The 23,904-nt window shown below is 50.9% G+C and overlaps 2 protein-coding genes across 2 annotated transcripts in view; one reads left to right on the forward strand and one right to left on the reverse strand.

Annotated features, from left to right (window-relative positions):
- The window catches only part of IFT172 (intraflagellar transport 172), a 115,672-nt gene that overhangs the window by 8,897 nt on the left and 82,871 nt on the right, over positions 1-23,904 (forward strand). The gene's annotated exons all lie outside the window — the stretch shown is intronic.
- On the reverse strand, positions 7,782-22,316 carry LOC138680771 (uncharacterized). The gene is made up of 4 exons (XM_069768033.1): positions 21,257-22,316; positions 20,073-20,257; positions 8,189-8,339; positions 7,782-7,933 (listed from the first exon to the last, which is right to left on the reverse strand). Exons 1-4 carry the CDS (start codon positions 22,314-22,316, stop codon positions 7,782-7,784), a joined length of 1,548 nt encoding a protein of 515 aa, XP_069624134.1.

The following is a 23,904-nucleotide window of genomic DNA, read 5'->3' on the forward strand; positions in this document are numbered from 1 at the left end:
TGTCCCTCCTCCCCCTGTATACCGGGTACATCTGTCCCTCCCCCTGTATACCGGATACATCTGCCCCTCCTCCCCCTGTATACTGGGTACATCTGCCCCTCCTCCCCCTGTATACTGGATACATCTGTCCCTCCTCCCCCTGTATACTGGATACATCTGTCCCTCCTCCTGTATACTGGATACATCTGTCCCTCCTCCTCCTGTATACTGGGTACATCTGCCCCTCCTCCCCCTGTATACTGGGTACATCTGCCCCTCCTCCCCCTGTATACTGGATACATCTGCCCCTCCTCTCCCTGTATACTGGGTACATCTGTCCCTCCTCCCCCTGTATACGGGTACATCTGCCCCTCCTTTCCCCTGTATACGGGGTACATCTTTCCCTCCTCCCCTGTATACTGGGTACATCTGTCCCTCCTCCCCCTGCATACTTGGTACATCTCCCCATCCTCCCCCTGTGCCTGCTATGTATTGGCTAATGGGCACACTGCAGTGAGAGCGATATAACTACTCCCACTCAGGCGGGAACAATAATTATCAAGGCCGTCCGTCGCTGCAAAGCCTTCCTATTGGAGAGGACAAATTCTGCCACCAGCTCCGATTTCCTAATTATTAAGGGGTCCTGAGCCAAACCAGATTAGCATCGTAATTCTCTTCAGAAAACGCGACCGTACGTTATAGAGCAAGGAGAGACAAGCTAGTCATTTTATATTTTAGTCCAAAAAAGGTAGGCAGTATTTAGAGGTATAAAAAGATTTTATCAAGGAGACAAATATCATATGTACAATACAATTACAAATAAAATGGGATTAACGTTGAAAAATCACTTACATTTCGTTATGTCATCTTATCTCATGGCCGACCGTGTGCTGTGGGGGTTGAGCGAGCATATATCCAGATGCATCACCCCTGTATAGCAGCTAGACCCCAGACAAAGATACGTGAAGACTGCTGCTTCACTCACTTATTTCCTAGCCTAAACCCAAGGCACTCCCTCTGTGGTGACCTCATTTAGAGGCTGAAATCTCCCCTTTACTTCGAGTTATGGTAACTATTTTTATGCCTAGCTCGCTGCATGAATCTCGTATAAGAAAGACACAATGATCAGGATGTGCCCCACATCAGGGGGATTCTTTTAAGTGTAAACGCGGTGTAATTACATGACCCACTTCCGGAGAAATTCGCACTTTGCACTCGTTGGGTTTAGCTTCTAGCGATTTCACGGAGTTATAGATCCCTCGATGGACATCCAGAATATATAATTCTTATATCTCTAGCGCTGATCGGTGCCAATATATATAACCTTCAAAGAACAATAGAAGCTCATGCTTTGTATACCAGTTTTAACCAGTACCAGGTGGGAGGAAGAATGAGGGACTTTCACGGAGTCTGACTGTGCAGCGTAAAGCCATATAAATTCTTGAGGGAGGGGTGAAATGAGGGGTTTTGGATTACACACACAGATAGAGAAGAGAAGTGGAAGCGGGGGGTCGGAAAGGCCCACAGCATGTATCTGGTAAGCCATGGAACTACTAGGTAGATGCTAAAACATGGCATATTCATATTATCATGACACCTCCCCCTTTTTGATCGTGCTACGGAGGCAGAACCTCACGATACTCCTCCATGCGCACTTCAGCAGGTTTGCCCCAGCGAGACAACCCATCTGCATTGCCATGCTCTGCCTTCATGGAGCCCCCGCCTACTCGGTGCCCCAGGTAGTGGACCTCCCTCATGCCCGTCTGGCACTTTCCCGGCTTGGTGGTCAGACCAGCTTGGTGATTTCGCCTGAGTACCTCCTCAAGATGCTGCAGGTGTTCGTCTCAGGAGGAACTGAAGATGGCAATATCATCCAAGTATGCCACCGCGTACTTCTCCAGTCCCTGAAGCAGGAGGTTGACCATCCGCTGCAACGTGGAAGGTGCATTCTTCATGGCAAAGGGCATGATCGTGGACTCATACAGTCCAAAGGATGTGATAAAGGTGGACTTCTCCTGCGCCTCAGGCTCAGGGGAATCTGCCAGTATCCTTGACACAGATCCATTATGGTCAGATATTCTGCGCCAGCTAGCCTCTCAAGCAGCTCCTCGATGCGCGGCATTGGGTGCGTGTCAGAGGCTGTGATGGTGTTGAGCCCCTGTAGTCCACGCTCTCTTTGATCGTTGAATCACCCCCAGCTGTAACATCTCATCGATCTCCTGGCGCATAACCTGCTGCACCTGGTCAGAGATTCGATAGGGTGTTCGCCCTAGTGGGGCATGATTTCCGGTGTCCACCTCGTGGACTGCCAACTCATTCCTTTCAGGTCGGTTGGAGAACATGTCCTGGAAGGGTTCCAGCGTGGTCCGTAACTGCGACCGCTGTGGTCTGGTTAACAAGGCGCTTACCTCCATGTCCTCGTTGGACCCACCGGCCTTAGCTTGGGCCAGCATGTCCAGGAGGGGGTCTTCCTCCTTGTCTTTGGGCAGACTGCAGACCAGTAGGATGTAGGCTTCACATTCATGATGAGCCTTCATCATATTGACATGAACGTCCTTTCGCCTACCCCGAGCGTGGTCAAGTGTGACCACGTAGGTGACCGTGTTGAGCTGTTGGTGGACGATATACGGACCTTCCCAGGCTGCCTGGAGCTTATCCATTGGTACGGGGACCAGCACCCACACCTTTTGACCCACGTGGTAGGTCCGCTCTCGGGCGTTCCGGTCGTGTACCAGTGCTTCTGATCAGCCTGAGCCTGCGTCATGTTGTCATGCACCAACTGCGTCAAGGTCTGCATGTTGTCACGGAAGCGCATGACATACTCCACTATGGACACTTCAGAAGGGTTCGGCTCCTCTTCCCAGGATTCTCTTACCAACCCAAGGGGTCCCCGGACTCGCCTGCCGTACAGGAGCTCGAAGGGGGAGAACCCCGTCGAGGCCTGCGGAACCTCTCGGTAAGCGGACAGCAGGTGTGGGAGGTACCGCTCCCAGTCGCGCCCTTGAGTCTCAACCAGCATGCGTAGCATCTGTTTGAGGGTACCATTGAAGCGTTCACACAAGCCATTGGTCTGCGGGTGATACACACTCGATACCAGGTGCTTCACCTGCATTCTCTTACAGAGAGCCTCCATTAGGCGAGACATGAATTGGGTCCCTTGATCAGTAAGTATTTCCCTGGGAAATCCTACACGTGAAAAGATAGCCAACATGGCATCTGCCACCTTATCTGCCCTAGTTGACGACAGAGCTACTACCTCTGGGTACCGGGTAGCGTAGTCTACCACAGTAAGGATGTATTGCTTTCCAGAGCTGCTGGGGACGGCCAGCGGGCCCACAATGTCCACCGCGATTGTCTGGAAAGGCTCCTCTATCACTGGTAAAGGGATCAGGGGAGCCTTAATAGCAGGCCCAGCCTTCCCCACTCTTTGACAGGTGATACAGGAGCGGCAGTAGTTTGACACATCTGTCCCCATCTTAGGCCAATAGATGTATTGAGACAGCCGGGCCTTAGTTTTGCTGATCCCCAAGTGTCCAGCTAGCAGGATCTCATGGGCAATCCGCAACAACTCACCCCGAAATTGCTGCGGGACGACCAGCTGTCTTTCCCTCAACCACTCCTTTTGGGATTCTCCGGGTACTGTCTCCCGGTACAACCTTCCTCGTTCCCAGAACACCCTCTCCTTATCAGTCACGGAGGTGGGCGTCTCGGCAAGTTGTCTCAAACTCTCTAGGCTCGCATCTGTGTGCAGAGCGGCCTGAAACTCCTGGCTAGGGGAAGCCAGAAGCGATGTCAGGGCCCCTTCCCCACGGGAACCCTCTTGGACCTGCTCTGGGTCCACCTCTGGTTCAGTCACAGTGATGACTGAGGAGGGTCCGGAAGGCCGACAGTTATCTGCGTTCCGGGCACTCTGACTGCGGGTGACAGCAGCTACGTAGGCTGTCTCCCCGGGGGTTTCTACAGGCCCATCAGCCGGCGCTGCTATGGGCTCTACCTCCCCATCCACCCCCAACACTCCAGGGGCAATGCTACTTATGGCGCAGAGTGACGTGGCTGAGCACTCCTGTACCTGTGAACACATCATTCTTAGGAAATAAATGTTTAGCAGGTAACACATGCACATTTTCATCAGCAGCATCATGTGTATTACCCTCGGCATTTTCAGAGAAATGATTACCAGGTACATCATTAAGTGGTAAAATATTGTCAGGTAACACATGCAATTTCCCATTGCTATCATCAGCATTCGATCAGGGAGGGGAGTCAGGGACATAGTATGCAACCATCCTCCCCAAATCAGTCCCCAATAAAACATTAGTGGGCAAGTTATTGGACAGCCACACTGTCACGAATGCAGAACGCTGCCACCAATTATCACGATTCACACCGTGACCATCACCCCCATGTCACGGATCGAGGTGACTTTAGGCCAACAGACGGCTATCACAGGTGCAGGGGGGCTTATCTTCGTTATCCCTCCACTGCGACAATGTGATGGAAAAACACACACAAGGCTATTGACCTCTTAGTTTACAGCAGGGGCTTATTTTAATTATCCCACTGCTCTTCAATATACCACAAACTGCAGGGATCTATAATATAACGCTGGGAGCGTCACTCTGTCCGAAGCCTTTATAGACTGCGCAGGCGCAAGCGCCGGCGCAGTCTGGCCCCCACAGAGTGACGCTCCCAGGAGATCGCGGTATGCGCAAACACTGAACGCATACCGCGATCTCCACCGGAGAGTCAGGGACCGCCAGGAGGGTAAGTATATTCACCTTTTCCCGTTCCAGCGCTGCGTGCGGCTCCGTCTCCCGGCTCCTCTGCTGTGACAGTTCAGAGGGCGCGAGACGCGCTTAATGCGCGCCGGCGCCGCCCTCTGACAACCAGTCACAGGCAGAGGAGCCGGAATGTGTCTTCAAGAAAGTGGCGCCGGAAAGCGCGGACTGCGCAGGCGCCGATTCCTGCTGCCGGAATCGGCGCCTGCGCAGTCCGCGCTTTCTGGCGCCATTTTCTTGAAGACACACCTGCAGTGGAGCCGGACGATAGGTGAGTATGGTTTTTTTTTTTATATGGCAGCAGCATACGGGGGCATAGACACTGGAGCGTCTTATGGGGGGCATATCATACAATGGTGGCGCAGGATGGGAGCAGCACATGACAGAACGGAGGCAGGATGGCAGCAGCACATGACAGAACGGGCGCAGGATGGCAGCAGCACATGACAGAACGGGCACAGGATGGCAGCAGCACATGACAGAACGGGCGCAGGATGGCAGCAGCACATGACAGAACGGGCGCAGGATGGGAGCAGCACATGACAGAACGGGCGCAGGATGGGAGCAGCACATGACAGGATGGGAGCAGCAAATGACAGAATGGAGGCGCAGGATGGGAGCAGCACATGACAGAACGGGGGCGCAGGATGGGAGCAGCACATGACAGAACGGGGGCGCAGGATGGGAGCAGCACATGACAGGATGGGAGCAGCAAATGACAGAATGGAGGCGCAGGATGGGAGCAGCACATGACAGAACGGAGGCGCAGGATGGGATCAGCACATGACAGGATGGGGGTGCAGGATGGGAGCAGCACATGACAGAATGAGGATGCAGGATGGAGCAGCACATGACAGAATGGGGGCGCAGGATGGAGCAGCACATGACAGAATGGGGGCGCAGGATGGAGCAGCACATGACAGGATGGGGACGCAGGATGGAGCATCACATGTCAGGATGGGGATGCAGGATGGGAGCAGCACATGTCAGGATGGGGATGCAGGATGGAGCAGCACATGACAGGATGGGGGCGCAGGATGGGAGCAGCACATGACAGGATGGGGACGCAGGATGGAGCAGCACATGACAGGATGGGGACGCAGGATGGAGCAGCACATACCAGGATGGAGACCATATAACAATATAAATGCTCGCCACCCGGGCGTAGAACGGGTTCAATAGCTAGTTTATGTATATCACGCTTACAGTTCCACTTCAAACTTGCAGCTCTCTGGCACCCCCCCCCCTTAATCTCAGGTCAGACTAGGTACTGCACCCTGGGGTAATAGTCGTCAGAAAGGCTGCCTGCTATGTACTGGCTATTGGGCACGCTGCAGCGAGGAGATATAAATAATCCCACTCAGGCAGGAACAATAATTATCATCGCCGCAGTCGCTACAATGACTCCCAACTACCCAGTACAAAGGTCTGCTGCCACCAGCTTTGATTAAACGGGTCTGAAGCTAACCCAAAACAGTAGCGTAATTCCCTTCAGAAGACTTAGGGTACATTTTAGAACAGGAAGAACGAATCTAGTATTTTAAATATTTTACTCCATTAAAATTAGGCAGTGTTTAAGAAAAGGTATAAAAGACGTTAAAATATGAGACAATTGAGAATATGTACAAAGGTAATTATAAAAAAAAAACACACAGGGATTACATGAGAAATCAACACGTACATGTGTTCAGAGCATTGCAGGCAGAACCAGGCTAGTTCCCATATGTCCCAATACATCAGGACTGGCAGTCAGGCTCCTCAGGTAAAACTAAACTGCTGGGGCCTGGCAGAAACTTGTAAACTGCAACCCGTGACATCACCAACAGGGCTGGTTTACCCGGACCCTCCTCTCTCTTCAGTCTTAGTAAATTTCACACAAGTTTGTCTAATGCCTGTATCTCCGCTCCAGAACATGTCAGAATCATAACACACCCAGCATTCATCTTGTATTAAGATTTGCCCTCTATAGATACTAAATTCAGGCTAGTAGGGACACTCAGTTCCAGAGAAATCCGTACTCTGTCCCTGTTGGACTTGGAGGCTCCTGCTTACAGTGGCAGACCGATCCGCCGATGGACGTTAGCAATATGTATTTGTTATTCTACTAGCCCAAGTCGGTGGCCCAGAATCTTATCATATTAGAACAAAGACCCTCATGGATTTTGGAGAACTTTTATACCAGTCCTAGCTAGTACAGATGGGAGGGGGACGAGTAAGTTGCTCCTAACCTGGAATTTATGGCCAGGGCAATAAACCCTTTCTACACACACACATCTCAGAAACACAGAGGGAAGGGAGGGTTTTTTTTTTTTTTTTTTAGCCCGCAGCATGGGTCTGACAGGCAAACTCCAAAATCATATTATATTTCATACAATCTCGTGACACCCACGTCCTTCACCCCGCTCCCGGAACCCCAATCTATATGCACCCGGGCCATTGGCAGGGGACAGCTGATGCCCCCAATCCCAGTGACAGTTAGGGTTTTCCCCGGAATGATCTCTTCAGGGGCCGCCAGCTCTTGTCGGATGAGGGTTCGTTCAGCCCCGGTGTCCTTGAGGCCTGTAATGACATGGCCCCCTATGGTGACGTGCTGAACGTTGTCTCACACCCTCCCAACCACCTCACCCACCATAAGAACTGCTGCATTAGGTCCTGGGGCTTTGGCTGGGGTGTTCTTCTGCTTCTCTGGACAGTAGGTGCTGATATGACCAGTCCGTTTGCAGAAATAACACTGGTGAAGGTCAGGGTAGGTCTGATGCAGTTGGCAACGGGGACAGGACCTCCGTTGTGTTGGCTGGCATTGGTTGCAGGCTTACCCCCTCTCAAGCTGGTGGTGACTGGCTTTCGCCCTTCCGATCTACGGTTGGCCTCATAGGCATCGGCAATCTTCGCTGCTTTCGTCACGTCTTTGGGTTCTCTGTCCATCACGAACTGTCGCACCTCAGCTGAGCAAAGATGTAAGAACTGGTCTTTGATCATGAGGTCTCGCAGCTGTGCAAAGGTGGTCACTGACAGTCTTTGGGTCTACTGGTCAAAGTGGGTCCCGAGTCCATGCATCACATCACTGTAACTGTCGTGTGGGCCATGTTGGAGGTTCCGGAACTTTCTACAGTACACCTCTGGTGTAAGCTGGTACTTGGCTATCAGGGCCTGCTTGATGGCCTCTTCATCTTGGTCTGGATGGAGAGCAGCAAACGCCTCCAGAGCTTTGCATTTTAGCCCTGGGGTCAGGTATCGGGCTCATTCGTTCCCAGGCAGCCGATACTGTCTGTAGGCTTTCTCAAATGCCCTCAAAAACGTGTCCAAGTCCCCATCCTTTTCCATCACAGGAAAGTGCTTTTGGCTGGGGTTTAGGGGTCTGAGCGCTGTTGGGCTCACCGCTGGACTGGGACGACCTCGGCCCCTGGAGTCGGGCTAACTCCAGCTGGTACTGCCGGTCCGCTTGCCGCTCGGCTCTCTCCACCTCCCGCTCAGCTCGGCTTGGGCCTCCTGCTGGTATTGCTGGATCAACCTCAGACGTTCATCACGGTTGTCAGCGGGGAGTTGTTCCAAGGCCGCCTGCAGGTGGGGGTCCAATCCACCCTGGTTGCAAGTAGGGCCAGCATTCAGTGGTTGGTCCTCTGCTGCAGCACCATTTACGCTTGTGCTGGCTTCTGCAGCCACTGGGCTCTGAGACCGGGCTTAGTCTGCTTCAAATTGTACCAGTTCCGTGACCTTGGTTTTGCCATGGGGGTGCAGGCCGTGGTACGTGCATACTCCAACAAGTGTCCCTCTTCTGCTGGGTGTACCAGGCTTCACCTTTTGTGGCCATCAGTGCCAAATAAAAAGTAACATAGTAACATAGTAAGGCCGAAAAAAGACATTTGTCCATCCAGTTCAGCCTATATCTACTATATAAAGCTGAATGTGTGTGTGTGTATGTCCGGGATTGGCATCTGCACCGTGGCAGCTACAGCCACAAAATTTTGCACAGTCACACGTCTGGACCCTGAGAGTGTCATAGGCTACGTTGTGAGGTGAAATTTTAACTCCGCGCTTTCCAATTCACCAAACAATTTTCCCCCTATCTACATAATGGGGAAAAGTGAAAGGAAAAGTGTTGGAGGCAAATTGACAGCTGCCAGATGTGAACAAGGGGGTGTGACAAAACACTCTGGGATCGCCTTTGCTGGGGTCAAAGGACACGTGGTTTGTGCATTGAATCTGAGGCGTACAGCAGGTTTCTGAGCAGGCTGACCTCAGGTCAGATTTATTAACGTGAAAGCAACACAAAAAACAAAACATAAAAATAAATCCTAGCCTGTCCGGCACTAACTAAACAAATACGTAGCTATCTCAACAACTGGGGGGCTTCTCCCACCCAGCTAACATCACACAGATCTTGAGCAGAGCTCTTCACTCACGTTTGTCTCACACAGGCAGGCAATCTGTGTGCCCCAGGCAGACACTGGAAACACCCAGCTGGTCATCTTTTATTCCTGCAATCATTAACCCATTAGCACCCTGAAGATACTGAGTGGCCTAATTCACATAGGACAAACACCTGGGTGAGATATACCTGCCTCCATCTACCACACCAGCATGAGTCTTGCATATCCCCCCCCCTTGCTCAGACCACTCCGGTCGAGCAAGAACACTTTTGAAACAGTGCACTCGGGATAGGGCATCGGCGTTCCCCATCTGCACCCCAGGTCGGTGCTCCACCGTAAAAGAGTAAGCCTGCAGGGCAAGGAACCACCTGGTTACCCGACTATTACGGTCCTTGTGGAGGTGCATCCACTTGAGAGGGGCATGGTCTGTGACCAGCCTAAACTTCCTACCAGCCAGGTAATACTTGAGGGAGTCGAGAGCCCATTTAATGGCTAGGCACTCTTTTTCAACCACGGCATACCTTTGCTCATGTACATTCAGTTTCCGACTGAGATAGAGGACCGGGTGTTCGACTCCGTCCCTCACCTGGGAAAGTACAGCTCCGACACCAGTATCAGAGGCATCAGTTTGTACCACAAACTCGCTGCTGAAATCAGGAGTCACTAGTACGGGCTGACAGCACAAAGCCCGTTTCAGGCTGTGGAAGGCCTCTTCAGCAGCTGAGGTCCATTTTACCATGACGGAACCCTTCCCCTTGGTAAGATCCGTCAAGGGAGTAGCCATGGCTGCAAAATTGGGTATGAACCGGCGATAATAGCCGGCAATCCCCAGGAAAGCCTGCACTTGTTTCTTGTTCACTGGTTGTGGCCAGCCCTGAATTGCCTGTATTTTGTCGATCTGGGGTTTAACCACTCCTCGGCCAATCACGTAGCCCAAGTATCGGGCTTCTTCAAGCCCGATGTGGCATTTCTTGGGGTTTGCCGTTAAACCTGCATCTCGCAGGTCATCAATCACCGCTTGTACCTTCTGGAGATGAGTTTCCCAGTCCATGCTGTAAATTACGATGTCATCCAGGTAGGCAGAAGCGTACTGTCTGTGAGGCCTCAAGACTCGATCCATCAATCTCTGGAACGTTGCGGGAGCTCCGTGAAGTCCAAACGGCATATAGACATACTGGAACAGACCTTCCGGTGTAGCAAATGCCGTCTTCTCTCTGGCCGCCTCGGCCAGAGGAATCTGCCAGTACCCCTTTGTTAAATCCAGGGTCGTAATGTATCGGGCTTTACCAAGCCGGTCGATCAACTCATCGACCCGGGGCATAGGGTACGCATCAAATTTAGAAACTGCATTCAGTTTCCTAAAGTCATTACAAAACCGGATGGAGCCATCCGGTTTAGGTATCAACACAATTGGACTGGACCAGGCGCTGTGACTCCTCAATGACTCCTAAGTCCAACATTGCCATCACTTCCCGGGAGACGGCTTCACGGCGGGCTTCCGGAATCCGGTAGGGCTTCACATGAACAGTGACGCCAGGCTCTGTGACAATCTCATGTTTCACCAACTTCGTCCGGCCAGGTTTTTCGGAGAAAAACTGTCGGTTCTGTAACAAAAATTGCTTAACCTCAGATTTTTGTCGTTCTGAGAGAGTCTCAGCAACCTGCACCTCTGGTACAGTAGGTGAACAAACCGGACGGGGCAGATCCGCCGTTAGGGCAGAGCGGTCTTTCCAGGATTTTATCAGATTCACATGATAAATCTGTTCAGGTTTTCTCTTACCCGGCTGGTACACTTTATAGTTCACTTCACCAACTCTTTCTCGGACCTCAAATGGGCCCTGCCATTTCGCCAGGAATTTATTATCCACCGTAGGGATTAGGACCAACACCCTATCGCCGGGTGCAAATGTACGGACCTTAGCGCCTATATCATAACTTTGCCTCTGGGCTCCCTGGGCCTGTAACATATGGTCCCTAACAATGGGCATGACAGCGGCAATACGATCCTGCATTTGTGTTACATGGTCGATCACCGTTTTAAAGGGAGTGACTTGACCTTCCCAGGTTTCTTTTGCGACGTCCAGCAGTCCCCGGGGACGACGGGCGTACAACAGTTCGAAAGGCGAAAATCCTGTGGAAGACTGGGGAACTTCCCTAATGGCAAATAGGGTAACAAGTAATCCCAGTTCTTCCCATCTTTGTCTATCGCCTTCCGGAGCATCTGTTTTAAGGTTTTGTTGAAGCGCTCAACCAGGCCATCTGTTTGAGGGTGATAGACAGACGTACGCAACGGGTCTATTTGTAAGAGCCTGCAGAGCTCCTTCATTACCCTCGACATAAAGGGAGTCCCCCTGGTCGGTGAGTATCTGTTTTGGAATTCCCACCCGACTAAACACTTGTACCAATTCCTTGGCGATCGTCTTGGTAGCTGTGTTACGCAAAGGGACGGCTTCCGGGTAACGAGTGGCATAGTCCACGATGACGAGGATATGTTGGTGCCCACGTGCGGATCGGGGAAGGGGCCCAACCAAATCCATCCCAATTCTCTCAAAAGGGACCCAGATGATAGGAAGGGGTACCAAAGGGCTACGGAACTGAGATTTAGGGGCCGCGATTTGGCACTCTGGACAGGACTCACAATAGTTACGCACATCACAATGTATTCCAGGCCACACAAAACAATGCAATATCCTTTCTGTGGTTTTCTGTACCCACAGATGTCCCCCCATTATATGTCCGTGGGCCAAATCCAGTACCTTCCGCCGATAAGGTTTGGGTACCACTAACCGTTGCACTGTGTCTTCCCCTTTTTTTTCTACCTGGTAGAGCAAATCATTTTCAAGAACCATATACGGGTACGCTAGCCTAGTGTCAGGTTCTACGGGTACCCCATCTATCATTTTTACATTTTTCCTAGCCGGAGTCAGGGTAGGATCTTTCATTTGCTCGCTGTGGAAGTCATCCACCTGGACTCCCAAATCTGGCAGGCAGGGTGCCGGATGGCTGTCTGCCTCCGCCTCTCGCTGAGGTTCCTCAGTTTCCTCTGTTTCCCCCGCCATGACGGAGAAGGGGTACTGAAGGTTAGATTCACTAACCTCCCCAGCAACATCTTCCTGTGGGGTCTCCTCTAGGGACTCTGGACCTCCAGATGGCATGGGAGAAGATTCACGGGTACAGCTACCGTGAAGGAGTAACTGATTCTCCCACAACTGCCAGAAATAGGGAAAATCCCTGCCCAGGATTACATCATGTAACAATGCGGGAATGAGTCCCACTTTGTGCTGCACTGACCCATATGGAGTAGAAATCCATATGACCGCTGTTAAGTACGAGCGGGTGTCACCATGCACACACGTCACAGAAAACTTGTCAGACGGACCAGACGGAAGTGCCACCAGACTAGCTTTCACCAGAGTCACCACACTTCCAGAGTCTAGTAATGCCACAACATTTTTCCCATCAACAGATAATTCACACAGGTGTTTCACTGTATCATTTTGACCCGCATTCACACTCACTAGCTGTGTAACCAAAGACATGCGTTTTCTAGAGTCTATAACGTCGCACTGCATGGGTTCAGCGGTAACAGGACAGTTCGCAGAAACATGACCCTTCTCATGGCATCGGAAACACCTAACAGGTCCCCTACTGAGACCACCGTCCAATACTCTTGGTCTCAGAGTGCGAGCAGTCCCGGACTCCTCCCCCACAGTTTTAAGCGATTTTCCTTCACCCGTGGTCCCTGGAACAGTCTTACCGGTTCCACGAGGAGGAGGCACAGTCCGGGGTTTGGCGGTGTCGTCGGGAAGTCCTTCTGCCACGGAATAACGCTCGACCAACTCCACAAGTTGATCCGCTGTCGTGGGATTTCCTTGGCTTACCCACCTTTTCAGCGCTGGGGGTAGTACTCTCAGGTACTTGTCCAGGACAACCCGCTGGATTATTTCGGGTATTGTCAGTACCTCGGGTTGCAGCCATTTCTTTGTCAAGTAGATCAGGTCGAACATCTGAGACCGCGCTGGTTTATCTTGCTGGTATGTCCACTGATGTACCCTCTGTGCACGGACAGCCGTCGTCACACCCAGCCGGGCCAGGATCTCAGCTTTCAGCTTCTCAAAGTCCTGAGCGACCTCCGGGTCCAAATCATGGTAAGCTTTTTGGGCCTCGCCGGAGAGAAACGGGGCAATCAAATCGGCCCATCGTGCCTTCGGCCACTTCTCTCTCAATGCCGTCCGCTCAAACGTTGTCAGATATGCCTCGACGTCATCTTCTGCAGTCAGCTTTTGCCAGTATCGACTCACATGGATCCTTCTGGACTCTGCTTCCGGGTCAGCATCAGGCATGCTCACCAGGCGCTGCGCCACCTGTTGGAGAAGTTGGCGGTCTGCAACCGTCATGTCCAGTAACTCCTTCAGCTGTGTGGCCATCAAGCGATTAGCTTCGTGCTGTGCGGCAGTGGCCTGCTGCTGTACGGCAGTGGACTGTACTAAGGCTTTCACCACGTCTTCCATGCTGTCGCCTGTGCCACGGTATGCCCGCGTTCTCCACCACAATGTGACAAAACACTCTGGGATCGCCTTTGCTGGGGTCAAAGGCCACATGGTTTGTGCATTGAATCTGAGGCGTACAGCAGGTTTCTGAGCAGGCTGACCTCAGGTCAGATTTATTAACGTGAAAGCAACACAAAAAACAAAACATAAAAATAAATCCTAGCCTGTCCGGCACTAACTAAACAAATACGTAGCTATCTCAACAACTGGGGGGCTTCTCCCACCCAGCTAACATCATACAGATCTTGAGCAGAGCTCTTCACTCACGTTTGTCTCACACAGGCAGGCAATCTGTGTGCCCCAGGCAGAGACTGGAAACACCCAGCTGGTCATCTTTTATTCCTGCAATCATTAACCCATTAGCACCCTGAAGATACTGAGTGGCCTAATTCACATAGGACAAACACCTGGGCGAGATATACCTGCCTCCATCTACCACACCAGCATGAGTCTTACAGGGGACTTAAAGAATGAGAGCGATGGCGCCAAAGAGTATATACCGATCAGTTGCTAAGGTGGGGCCCCGACATGAGATACTCACCACACATGGGGATATGAACACACACACAAAATGCGCCACACACTACCACGTGCTTGAACACATATTACCCTCAGCACACATTTCACCACACATACACCAACCTCGCCACATAAAAGTCGAAACACAAAAGTCGCCGCTCAAAACTCACCACGCGCAAAACTCGCCACATGCAAAAACTAGGCTCACGCAAAACTCGCCACAAGTGCAAAACTCACCTCATGGAAAACTCGCCACACGCAAAACTTGCACACGCGGAAAAATTGCCACATGCACAAAATTTGCAACACATGCAAAAGTTGCCTCACACAAAACTTGCACATACTCAAATGGCACCAGACATAAAACTCACCACGCGCAAAACTCGCCATGCACAAAACTTGCTGCACACAACTTGCTACACTAACCTGTCACATGCAACTCAACACACAAAAGTTGCTACACGCATGTTGCCACACAAAACTCATCTCACAAAAGTCGCTACATGCATGTTGCCACACACAACTCAACACACACAACTTGACAGACGAAACTCGCCCTAAAACACACACAAGTCTGGTATTAGCCTTCAAAAATAAAAATCTGATTAATAAGCAGACAAACTACAAGAGCAACAAATGTACCATATAGGAAATACAGCAGCTGTCAGTCACATGACCTGTCTATTATGTGTATGTGTGAGCTAATATATATACTGCCAGGGGGAGGGCTTCCTGTTGGCTGAGGATTTATCAGGCTGCCAATTTATCTTACAAATACTGAGGTAAAAATACTGAGCAAATAACGTGTTAACGAGGTCTAATACAGGAGGAGATGACACACAGGTATATACTATATACAGGGGAGATGACACACAGATATATACTATATACAGGAGAGATGACACACAGGTATATACTATATAGAGGAGGAGATGACATACAGGTACATACTATATACAGGAGGAGATGACATACAGGTATATACTAAATACAGGAGGAGATGACACACAGGTATATACTATATACAGGAGCAGATTACCTACAGGTATATACTATATACAGGAGGAGATGACATACAGGTATATACTATATATAGAAGGAGATGACATACAGGTATAATATATATATATATATATATATATATATATATATAGGAGGAGATGACATACAGGTATATACTATATATAGGAGGAGATGACATACAGGTATATACTATATACAGGGGAGATGACACACAGCAGGTATATACTATATACAGGGGAGATGACATACAGGTATATACTATATACAGGAGATGACATACAGGTGTATAACATATATAAGGGAGATGACAAATATGTATATACTGAGGTGAACATGAGAGGTGTGAGTGCAAAATGAGAGGAGTGAGGGAAAATAGTGTAGTGATCGGAAAATGACAGATGTGAGGTTGAAATGACAAGTGTTAGGCGGGAATGAGAGGAGTGAGGGAGAAAATGAGATGTGTGAGGGAGAAAATGAGAGATGTGAGGGGGAAACTGAAAGATGTGATTGGGAAAATGAGAGGCGTGATGGGAAAATAAGAGAAGTGAGGTGCTATAACTAACTACAGATATTTACTATGCCCAGGCAACGCCGGGCTCTTCAGCTAGTTCCATCATAAATCCCCAGATCTACGTCCTTCTACAGAACCTAATAATTGTATGATACAATATTGTTCTGCTCCAGGAAGACATCCAGGCCTCTCTTGAACCCCTCGACTGAGTTCGCCATCACCACCTCCTCGGGCAAGCAATTCCAGATTCTCACTGCCCTAACAGTAAAGAATCCTCTTCTATGTTGGTGGAAAAACCTTCTCTCCTCCAGACGCAAAGAATGCCCCCTTGTGCCCGTCACCTTCCTTGGTATAAACAGATCCTCAGCGAGATATTTGTATTATCCCCTTATATACTTATACATGGTTATTAGATCGCCCCTCAGTCGTCTTTTTTCTAGACTAAATAATCCTAATTTCGCTAATCTATAGGATAGAAAAACGAAGAGAAGGGTAGGAGGTTATCGCAAGTACACACTATTGTTTTAGGACTAGTAAACACTACTAATAAACTAGTAAACAAGTTCTCCAAAACTTTTTTGCGCCAAGTCCTCTCCAGAACTGTGCAAGTTTTTTGTGAGAGGAATAATTGCTCAAACCCGAGCACTAATGCTCTATTATCCCACTGCTGCCACCAATATGTCACAGTTCACATGGAGAATACCTTTATCATCCCCACCACTCACACCAATTTGTCATGAACCGGGGTGTTTGGTTGCCCCTGGTTCTTTCTGAAGGTGAATTTATCTATATCCCACTTTCCAGTTCCGGTTTGGAACTTGCAGCTCTCTGGCGCCCCCTGTCACGATTCACACCGTGACCGTCACCCCTATGTCACGAATCGGGGTGACTTTAGGCCAACAGACGGCTATCACATGTGCAGGGGGGCTTATCTTAGTTATCCCTCCACTCCACAATGTGATGGAAAAACACACACAAGGCTATTGACCTCTTAGTATACAGCAGGGGCTTATTCTAGGTATCCCACTGCTCTTCAATATATCACAAACTGCAGGGATTTATGTATATCCCGCTTACAGTTCCACTTAAAACTTGCAGCTCTCTGGCGCCCCCCTTATTCTCAGGTCAGATTAGGTACTGCACCTGGGGTAATTAGTCGCCAGAAAGGCTGCCTGCTATGTACTGGCTATTGGGCACGCTGCAGCGACGCGATAAACTACTCCCGCTCAGGCAGGAACAATTATCAACGTAGCAGTCGCTACAACAACACCCAACTACCCAGTACAAAACGTATGCTGTCACCAGCTTCGATTAAACGGGTCCGAAGCGAACCCAAAACAGTAGCGTAATTCCCTTCAGGAGACTTAGGGTACGTTTAGAGCTTGGAGAAAGAACTAGTATTATATAATATACCCCACAAAATTTAGGCAGTGCTTTATCAAAATATTTTACAAAGATGTTACAAATGAGACAATTGCAAATATGTACAAGGTAATTATAACATAAAGGGATTACAGGAGAAAGGATAACACTCACATGTTTTCAAAGCATTGCAGGCAACCAGGCTAGTGGAGTTTCCATACGTCCCAGCTCATTGGACGTGCTCAGGGCTCTCCAGGAAAAAGACAAGAAGAAACTGCTGGGATCTGGGCAGACAGTTATAGCTCCAGCCTGTGACATCCCAGAAAGGGGTTGGATCACTTCGTCCCTCCTACCTCTTCAGTTAACTAATTTTACCCTAACTTTTATCTAATTTCTATAACTCCGCTACAAAACATGTCATAGTCATAACAAACCCAGCATTCATCTCGGATTAACGTGGGCATTCTAATGAGATCAAATATGTCCTTTCTGTGATACATATTTACAGAGAAATCTCTACTTCTTTACCAGATGGAGTTAGAAGCCCGTGTTTAGAGTGATGGGTAGATCCACCGAGGGAGATTAAGAATATATATTTTCGTGTTCTTATCTTAAATGGTTTGCCTAATATCTTACAAAAACAGAACAAAGAACTTTCATGGATTCTGGAAATTTCTAATCCAGTCATAGCTGGAAAAGAGTTGGAGCCTTCCAAAGCGATCGTAAATTCCTTTCTTCAATAAAACTCCCCCCAGTACATTGGCACGGCAGCTCTTGGCTGAGTGAAATGGGAAGGGGGGCTTTTTAGCCCACAGCCTGCTAGCAAGAGAAACTACTTATATGATATTTCATACCATATCGTGACACCTCCCCCTTTTGGTGTGCGCTAGGGAGGTAGAACCCCACGGTATGCCTCCATGAGCACCTCAGTAGGTTCACCCTGGCGGGACAGCCCATCTGCATTCCCATGCTCCCTGCCCGTTTTGTGTTCAATGGTGAAGTCAAACTGCTGAAGGGCAAGGCTCCAGCGTAGCAACCTGCCGTTGGTTCCACACATGGTGTTTAGCCAGTGCAGAGGGTCGTGGTCGGTCACCACAGTGAAGGTGCGACCGTACAAGTAGGGCTGCAAGCGCTGCAGGGCCCAGACTATGGCCAGGCACTCCTTCTCGATGGTGGAGTAGGCCACTTCCCTCGGCAAAAGTTTCCAGCTCAGGTATAACATGGGGTGCTCTTGGTCCTCTGAGTCAACCTGGCTGAGCACAGCACCAAGGCCAAACTCGCTGGCGTCAGTCTGCACCAAGAACGGTCGACTGCTGTCGACTGCTTTCAACACAGGGGCGTTGCACAGTGCGGTTTTCAACGCCTGGAAGGCCCCCTCACAGCCATCTGTCCAGTTGACAATGTGGGGTAGCTTCTTCCTGGTGAGGTCCGTCAAGGGTTTTGCCAGGCTACTATAGTGCGGTACGAAGCGCCTATAGTACCCTGCAGTGCCCAGGAAGGACATCACCTGTTTCTTGGTCACGGGAGTGGGCCTGTTCACGATCACTCCCACTTTGTCAGGCTCTGGCTTTAGGGTGTTTCCGCCTACCCGGTTCCCCAGGTAGTGGACCTCCCTCATGCCCATCTGGCACTTTCCCGGCTTGATAGTCAGTCCTGCTTGGTGAAGTCGCCTGAGCACCTCCTCGAGATGCTGCAGGTGTTCCTCCCAGGAGGAACTGAAGATGGCAATGTTATCCAAGTATGCCACGGAGTACTTCTCCAGTCCCTGAAGCAGGAGGTTGACCATCCGCTGGAAAGTGGCAGGGGCATTCTTCATGCCGAAGGGCATGACCGTGGACTTGTACAGTCCGAAGGGCGTGATAAAGGCGGACTTCTCCTGCGCCTCGGGGCTCAGGGGAATCTGCCAGTATCCTCTACTCAGATCCATTATTGTTAGGTAATCTGCCCCAGCTAACCTATCAAGCAGCTCCTGGATGCGCGGCATTGGGTGCGTGTCAGAGGCTGTGATGGCATCGAGCCCCCTGTAGTCCATGCAGAACCGGGTGGTCCGGTCTTTCTTTGGCACGAGAACTACAGGTGAGGCCTACGCGCTCTTTGACCGTCGAATCACCCCCAGCTGTAACATCTCATTGATCTCTTGGCGCATAATCTGCTGCACCTGGTCAGAGATTCGATAGGGTGTTCGCCGTAGTGGGGCGTGATTCCCGGTGTCCACCTCGTGGACTGCTAACTCAGTCCTCCTAGGTCGGTTGGAGAACATGACCTGGAAGGGTTCCAGTGTGGTTTGCAACCGGTAGGACGAAAGGTTCACGTTCGTGATGAGCCTTCATCATGTTGACGTGAAAGGCCTTTCGCCTACCCCGAGCGTGGTCAAGCGTGACCACGTAGGTGACCGGGTTGAGCTGTTCGTGGACGACGTAGGGCCCTCCCAGGCTGCCTGAAGCTTATCCTTTGGTACGGGGACCAGCACCCACACCTTTTGACCCACGTGGTAGGTCCGCTCCCGGGTATTCTGGTCGTACCAGTGCTTCTGGTCAGCCTGAGCCTGCGTTGTGTTGTCATGCACCAACTGCGTCAAGGTCTGCATCTTGTCACGGAAGCACATGACATACTCCACTATGGACACTTCAGAAGGGTTCGGCTCCTCTTCCCAGGATTCTCTTACCAACCCAAGGGGTCCCCGGACTCGCCTACCGTACAGGAGCTCGAAGGGGGAGAACCCCGTCGAGGCCTGCGGAACCTCTCGGTAAGCGAACAGCAGGTGTGGGAGGTACCGCTCCCAGTCGCGCCCTTGTGTATCAACCAGCATGCGTAGCATATGTTTGAGGGTACCATTGAAGCGTTCACACAAGCCATTGGTCTGTGGGTGATACGCAGTCGATACCAGGTGCTTCACTTGCATTCTCTTAAAGAGAGCCTCCATTAGGCTAGACATAAATTGGGTCCCTTGATCAGTAAGTATTTCCCTGGGAAATCCTACATGTGAAAAGATGGCCAACAAGGCATCCGCCACCTTATCTGCCCTAGTTGACGACAGAGCTACTACCTCTAGGTACCAGTTAGCGTAGTCTACCACAGTAAGGATGTATTGCTTTCCAGAGCTGCTGGAGACGGCCAGCGGGCCCATAATGTCCACCGCGATTTTCTGGAAAGGCTCCTCTATCACTGGCAAAGGGATCAGGGGAGCCTTAAGAGCAGGCCCCGCCTTCCCCACTCTTTGACAAGTGATACAGGAGCGGCAGTAGTTTGACACATCTGTCCCCATCTCAGGCCAATAGATGTGTTGAGACAGCCAGGCCTTAGTTTTGCTGATCCCCAAGTGTCCAGCTAGCGGGATCTCATGGGCAATACGCAACAACTCACCCCGGAATTGCTGCGGGACGACCAGCTGTCTTTCCCTCAACCACTCCTGTTGTGGTTTTCCGGGTACTGTCTCCCGGTATAACCTTCCTCGTTCCCAGAACACCCTCTCCTTATCAGTCACGGAGGTGGGTGTCTCGGCGAGTTGTCTCAAACTCTCTAGGCTCGCATCTGCACGCAGAGCGGCCTGAAACTCCTGGCTAGGGGAAGCCAGAAGCGATGTCAGGGTCCCTTCCCCACAGGAACCCTCTTGGACCTGTTCTGGGTCCACCTCTGGTTCAGTCACAGTGATGACTGAGGAGGGTCCGGAAGGCAGACAGTTATCTGCGTTCCGGGCACTCTGACTGCGGGTGACAGCAGCTACGTAGGCTGTCTCCCCGGGGGTTTCTACAGACCCATCAGCCGGCGCTGCTATGGGCTCTACCTCCCCATCCACCCCCAACACTCCAGGGGCAGTGCTACTTATGGGCCAGTTACCTTCCTCGGTGGCACTGGTCACTTACATGGCATCACCTTCCTCACGGTTCCCATGCATCTCCCCATTTCCTGTAGCACCGACACTTGCCCCTGTTAGGGGTTCCTCAGCCGTCTCACTCCGCAGAGCGACGTGGCTGAGCACGCCTGTACCTATGGACACATTAACCTTCACAGAAAAATCATTATCAGGTTCAGTTGGCACAGGTACAACATTTTCACCATCAATCCTAGGGAAAAAATGGTTATTAGATGCATCATTACAAGATAAAGCATGATCAGGTAACACATGCGATTTCCCATCATCATCATCATCAGGGTTAACGTTACCCTTATTAGCAGATTGGGGAGGGGTGTCAGGGACGTAGTATGCAACCATCCTCCCCAAATCAGTCCTCAACAAAACTTCAGTGGGCAAATTATCAGACAGCCCCACTTCCTTCACCCCGCTCCTGACTCCCCAATCAAGATTAACCCGGGCCATCGGTAAGGGACAGCTGATGCCCCCAATCCCCATGACAGTTAGGGTTTTCCCCGGAATGATTTCTTCAGGGGCCGCCAGTTCGGGTCGGATGAGGGTTCGTTGAGCCCCGGTGTCCTTGAGGCCTGTAGCAACATGGCCTCCCACAGTGACGTGCTGTACGTTGTCACACACCCTCCCAACCACACCACCCACCAAAAGAACTGCCGCATTAGGCCCTGGGGCCTTGGATGAGGGGTTCTTCTGCTTGTCTGGACAGTTGGGACTGATATGACCCGGCCGCTTGCAGAAGTAACACTTGCGGGGTTCGGTGGTAGGCCTGGGGTTGTTGGCCACGGGGACAGGACCTCTGGTGTGCTGGCTGGCAGGGGTACTGGCGTTGGTTGCAGGCTTACCCCCTCTCCAGCTGGTGGTGACTGGCTTCCGCACTTCCGATCTACGGTTGGCCTCATAGGTATCGGCAATCTGTGCTGCTTTCGTCACGTCTTTGGGTTCTCTGTCCATCATGAACTGTCGCACCTCAGCTGGGCAAAGATGAAAGAACTGGTCTTTGATCATCAGGTCTCGCAGCTGTGCAAAGGTGGTCACTGACAGTCCTTGGGTCCACTGGTCAAAGTGGGTCCCCAGTCCATGCACCACATCACTGTAACTGTCGTGTGGGCCACATTGGAGGGTCCGGAACTTTCTACGGTACACCTCGCGTGTAAGCTGGTACTTGGCTATCAGGGCCTGCTTGATGGCCTCATAGTCTCCATCTTGTTCTTGAGGGAGGGCAGCAAACGCCTCCAGAGCTTTGCCTCTCAGCCCTGGTGTCAGGTATCGTGCCCATTCATCTGTAGGCAGCCGGTACTGTCTGCAGGCTTTCTCAAAGGCCCGCAGAAAAGTGTCCAAGTCCCCGTCCTTCTCCATAACAGGAAAGTGATCGGGCTGGTGCTTCAGTATCTGAGCGCTGCTGGGCTCACGGCTCTGGACGGGGGAGGGCATCCCCCCCTGCCGGAGCATCTCCAGTTCATGTGCTCGCTGGGCTTGGCGCTCGGCTCTCTCAGCCTCCCGATCGGCTCGGGCCTCTCGCTCGGCTCGCTCCTGGTATTGCTGGATCAGCTGCAGACGTCTCTCTAGATCATCTGCGGAGCCTTGATGCAGAGCCAGCTGCAGGAGGAGGTCTGCGCCCCTCTGGTTGCCAGTAGGGCCCGTATTCAGTGGTTGGACCTCTGCTGCAGCACCATGTTCGCTTGTGCTGGCTTCTGCGGCCTCTGAGCTCTGTGGCCTGGCTTGGTCTGCTTCAAATTGCACCAGTTCAGCGACCATTTGAGTCTTGGTCTTACCCTGGGGGTTCAGGCCATGGCACGTGCATATCCCAGCAAGAAAGTCCTTCTTCTGCTGGGTGTACCAGGCTTCCCCTTTCGCAGCCATGGTTGCCAAATAAAAGAGGATAGAAAAACGAAGAGAAAGGGAGGGGATAATTACCAGTACACAATTGTCTCAAGACTAATAAACACTGTTCGTTCTCCAAACTTATTTGCGCAGAGTCCTCGCAAGAACTTTCTGCAAGTTTTTAGTGAGGGGAATGATTGCTCAAACCAAATCGCTAATTCTCTAATATCCCATCCCCTTGCCACCAATTTGTCACGATTCACACCGTGACCGTCACCCCTACGTCACGGATCGGGGTGACTTTGGGCCAACAGACGGCTATCACATGTGCAGGGGGGCTTATCTTAGTTATCCCTCCACTCCACAATGTGATGAAAAAACACACACACGGCTATTGACCTCTTAGTTTACAGCAGGGGCTTATTCTAGGTATCCCACTGCTCTTCAATATACCACAAACTGCAGGGATTTATGTATATCCCGCTTACAGTTCCACTTAAAACTTGCAGCTCTCTGGCGCCCCCCTTATTCTCAGGTCAGATTAGGTACTGCACCTGGGGTAATTAGTCGCCAGAAAGGCTGCCTGCTATGTACTGGCTATTGGGCACGCTGCAGCGACGCGATAAACTACTCCCGCTCAGGCAGGAACAATTATCAACGCCGCAGTCGCTACAACAACACCCAACTACCCAGTACAAAACGTATGCTGCCACCAGCTTCGATTAAACGGGTCCGAAGCTAACCCAAAACAGTAGCGTAATTCCCTTCAGGAGACTTAGGGTACGTTTAGAGCTTGGAGAAAGAACTAGTATTATATAATATACCCCACAAAATTTAGGCAGTGCTTTATCAAAATATTTTACAAAGATGTTACAAATGAGACAATTGCAAATATGTACAAGGTAATTATAACATAAAGGGATTACAGGAGAAAAGATAACACTCACATGTTCAAAGCATTGTAGGCAACCAGGCTAGTGGAGTTTCCATACGTCCCAGTGCATTGGACGTGCTCAGGGCTCTCCAGGAAAAAGACAAGAAGAAACTGCTGGGATCTGGGCAGACAGTTATAGCTCCAGCCTGTGACATCCCAGAAAGGGGTTGGATCACCTCGTCCCTCCTA

This window comes from Ranitomeya imitator, chromosome 5, assembly GCF_032444005.1.
Source record: "Ranitomeya imitator isolate aRanImi1 chromosome 5, aRanImi1.pri, whole genome shotgun sequence".
NCBI classification, from domain to species: domain Eukaryota; kingdom Metazoa; phylum Chordata; class Amphibia; order Anura; family Dendrobatidae; genus Ranitomeya; species Ranitomeya imitator.

Bases quoted from the DNA above. Each gene is read 5' to 3' on its own strand.
- LOC138680771 (XM_069768033.1), bottom strand. From the start codon at position 22,316: ATGGAGAAGGACGGGGACTTGGACACTTTTCTGCGGGCCTTTGAGAAA. The intron at 20,258-21,256 runs GTAACGTTAACC...TCCCTTTGCCAG, and splicing joins TCCCCAATCTGCTAATAAGG to TGATAGAGGAGCCTTTCCAG. The intron at 8,340-20,072 runs GTAGGATTTCCC...ACTTGCAACCAG, and splicing joins TGTTGGCCATCTTTTCACAT to GGTGGATTGGACCCCCACCT.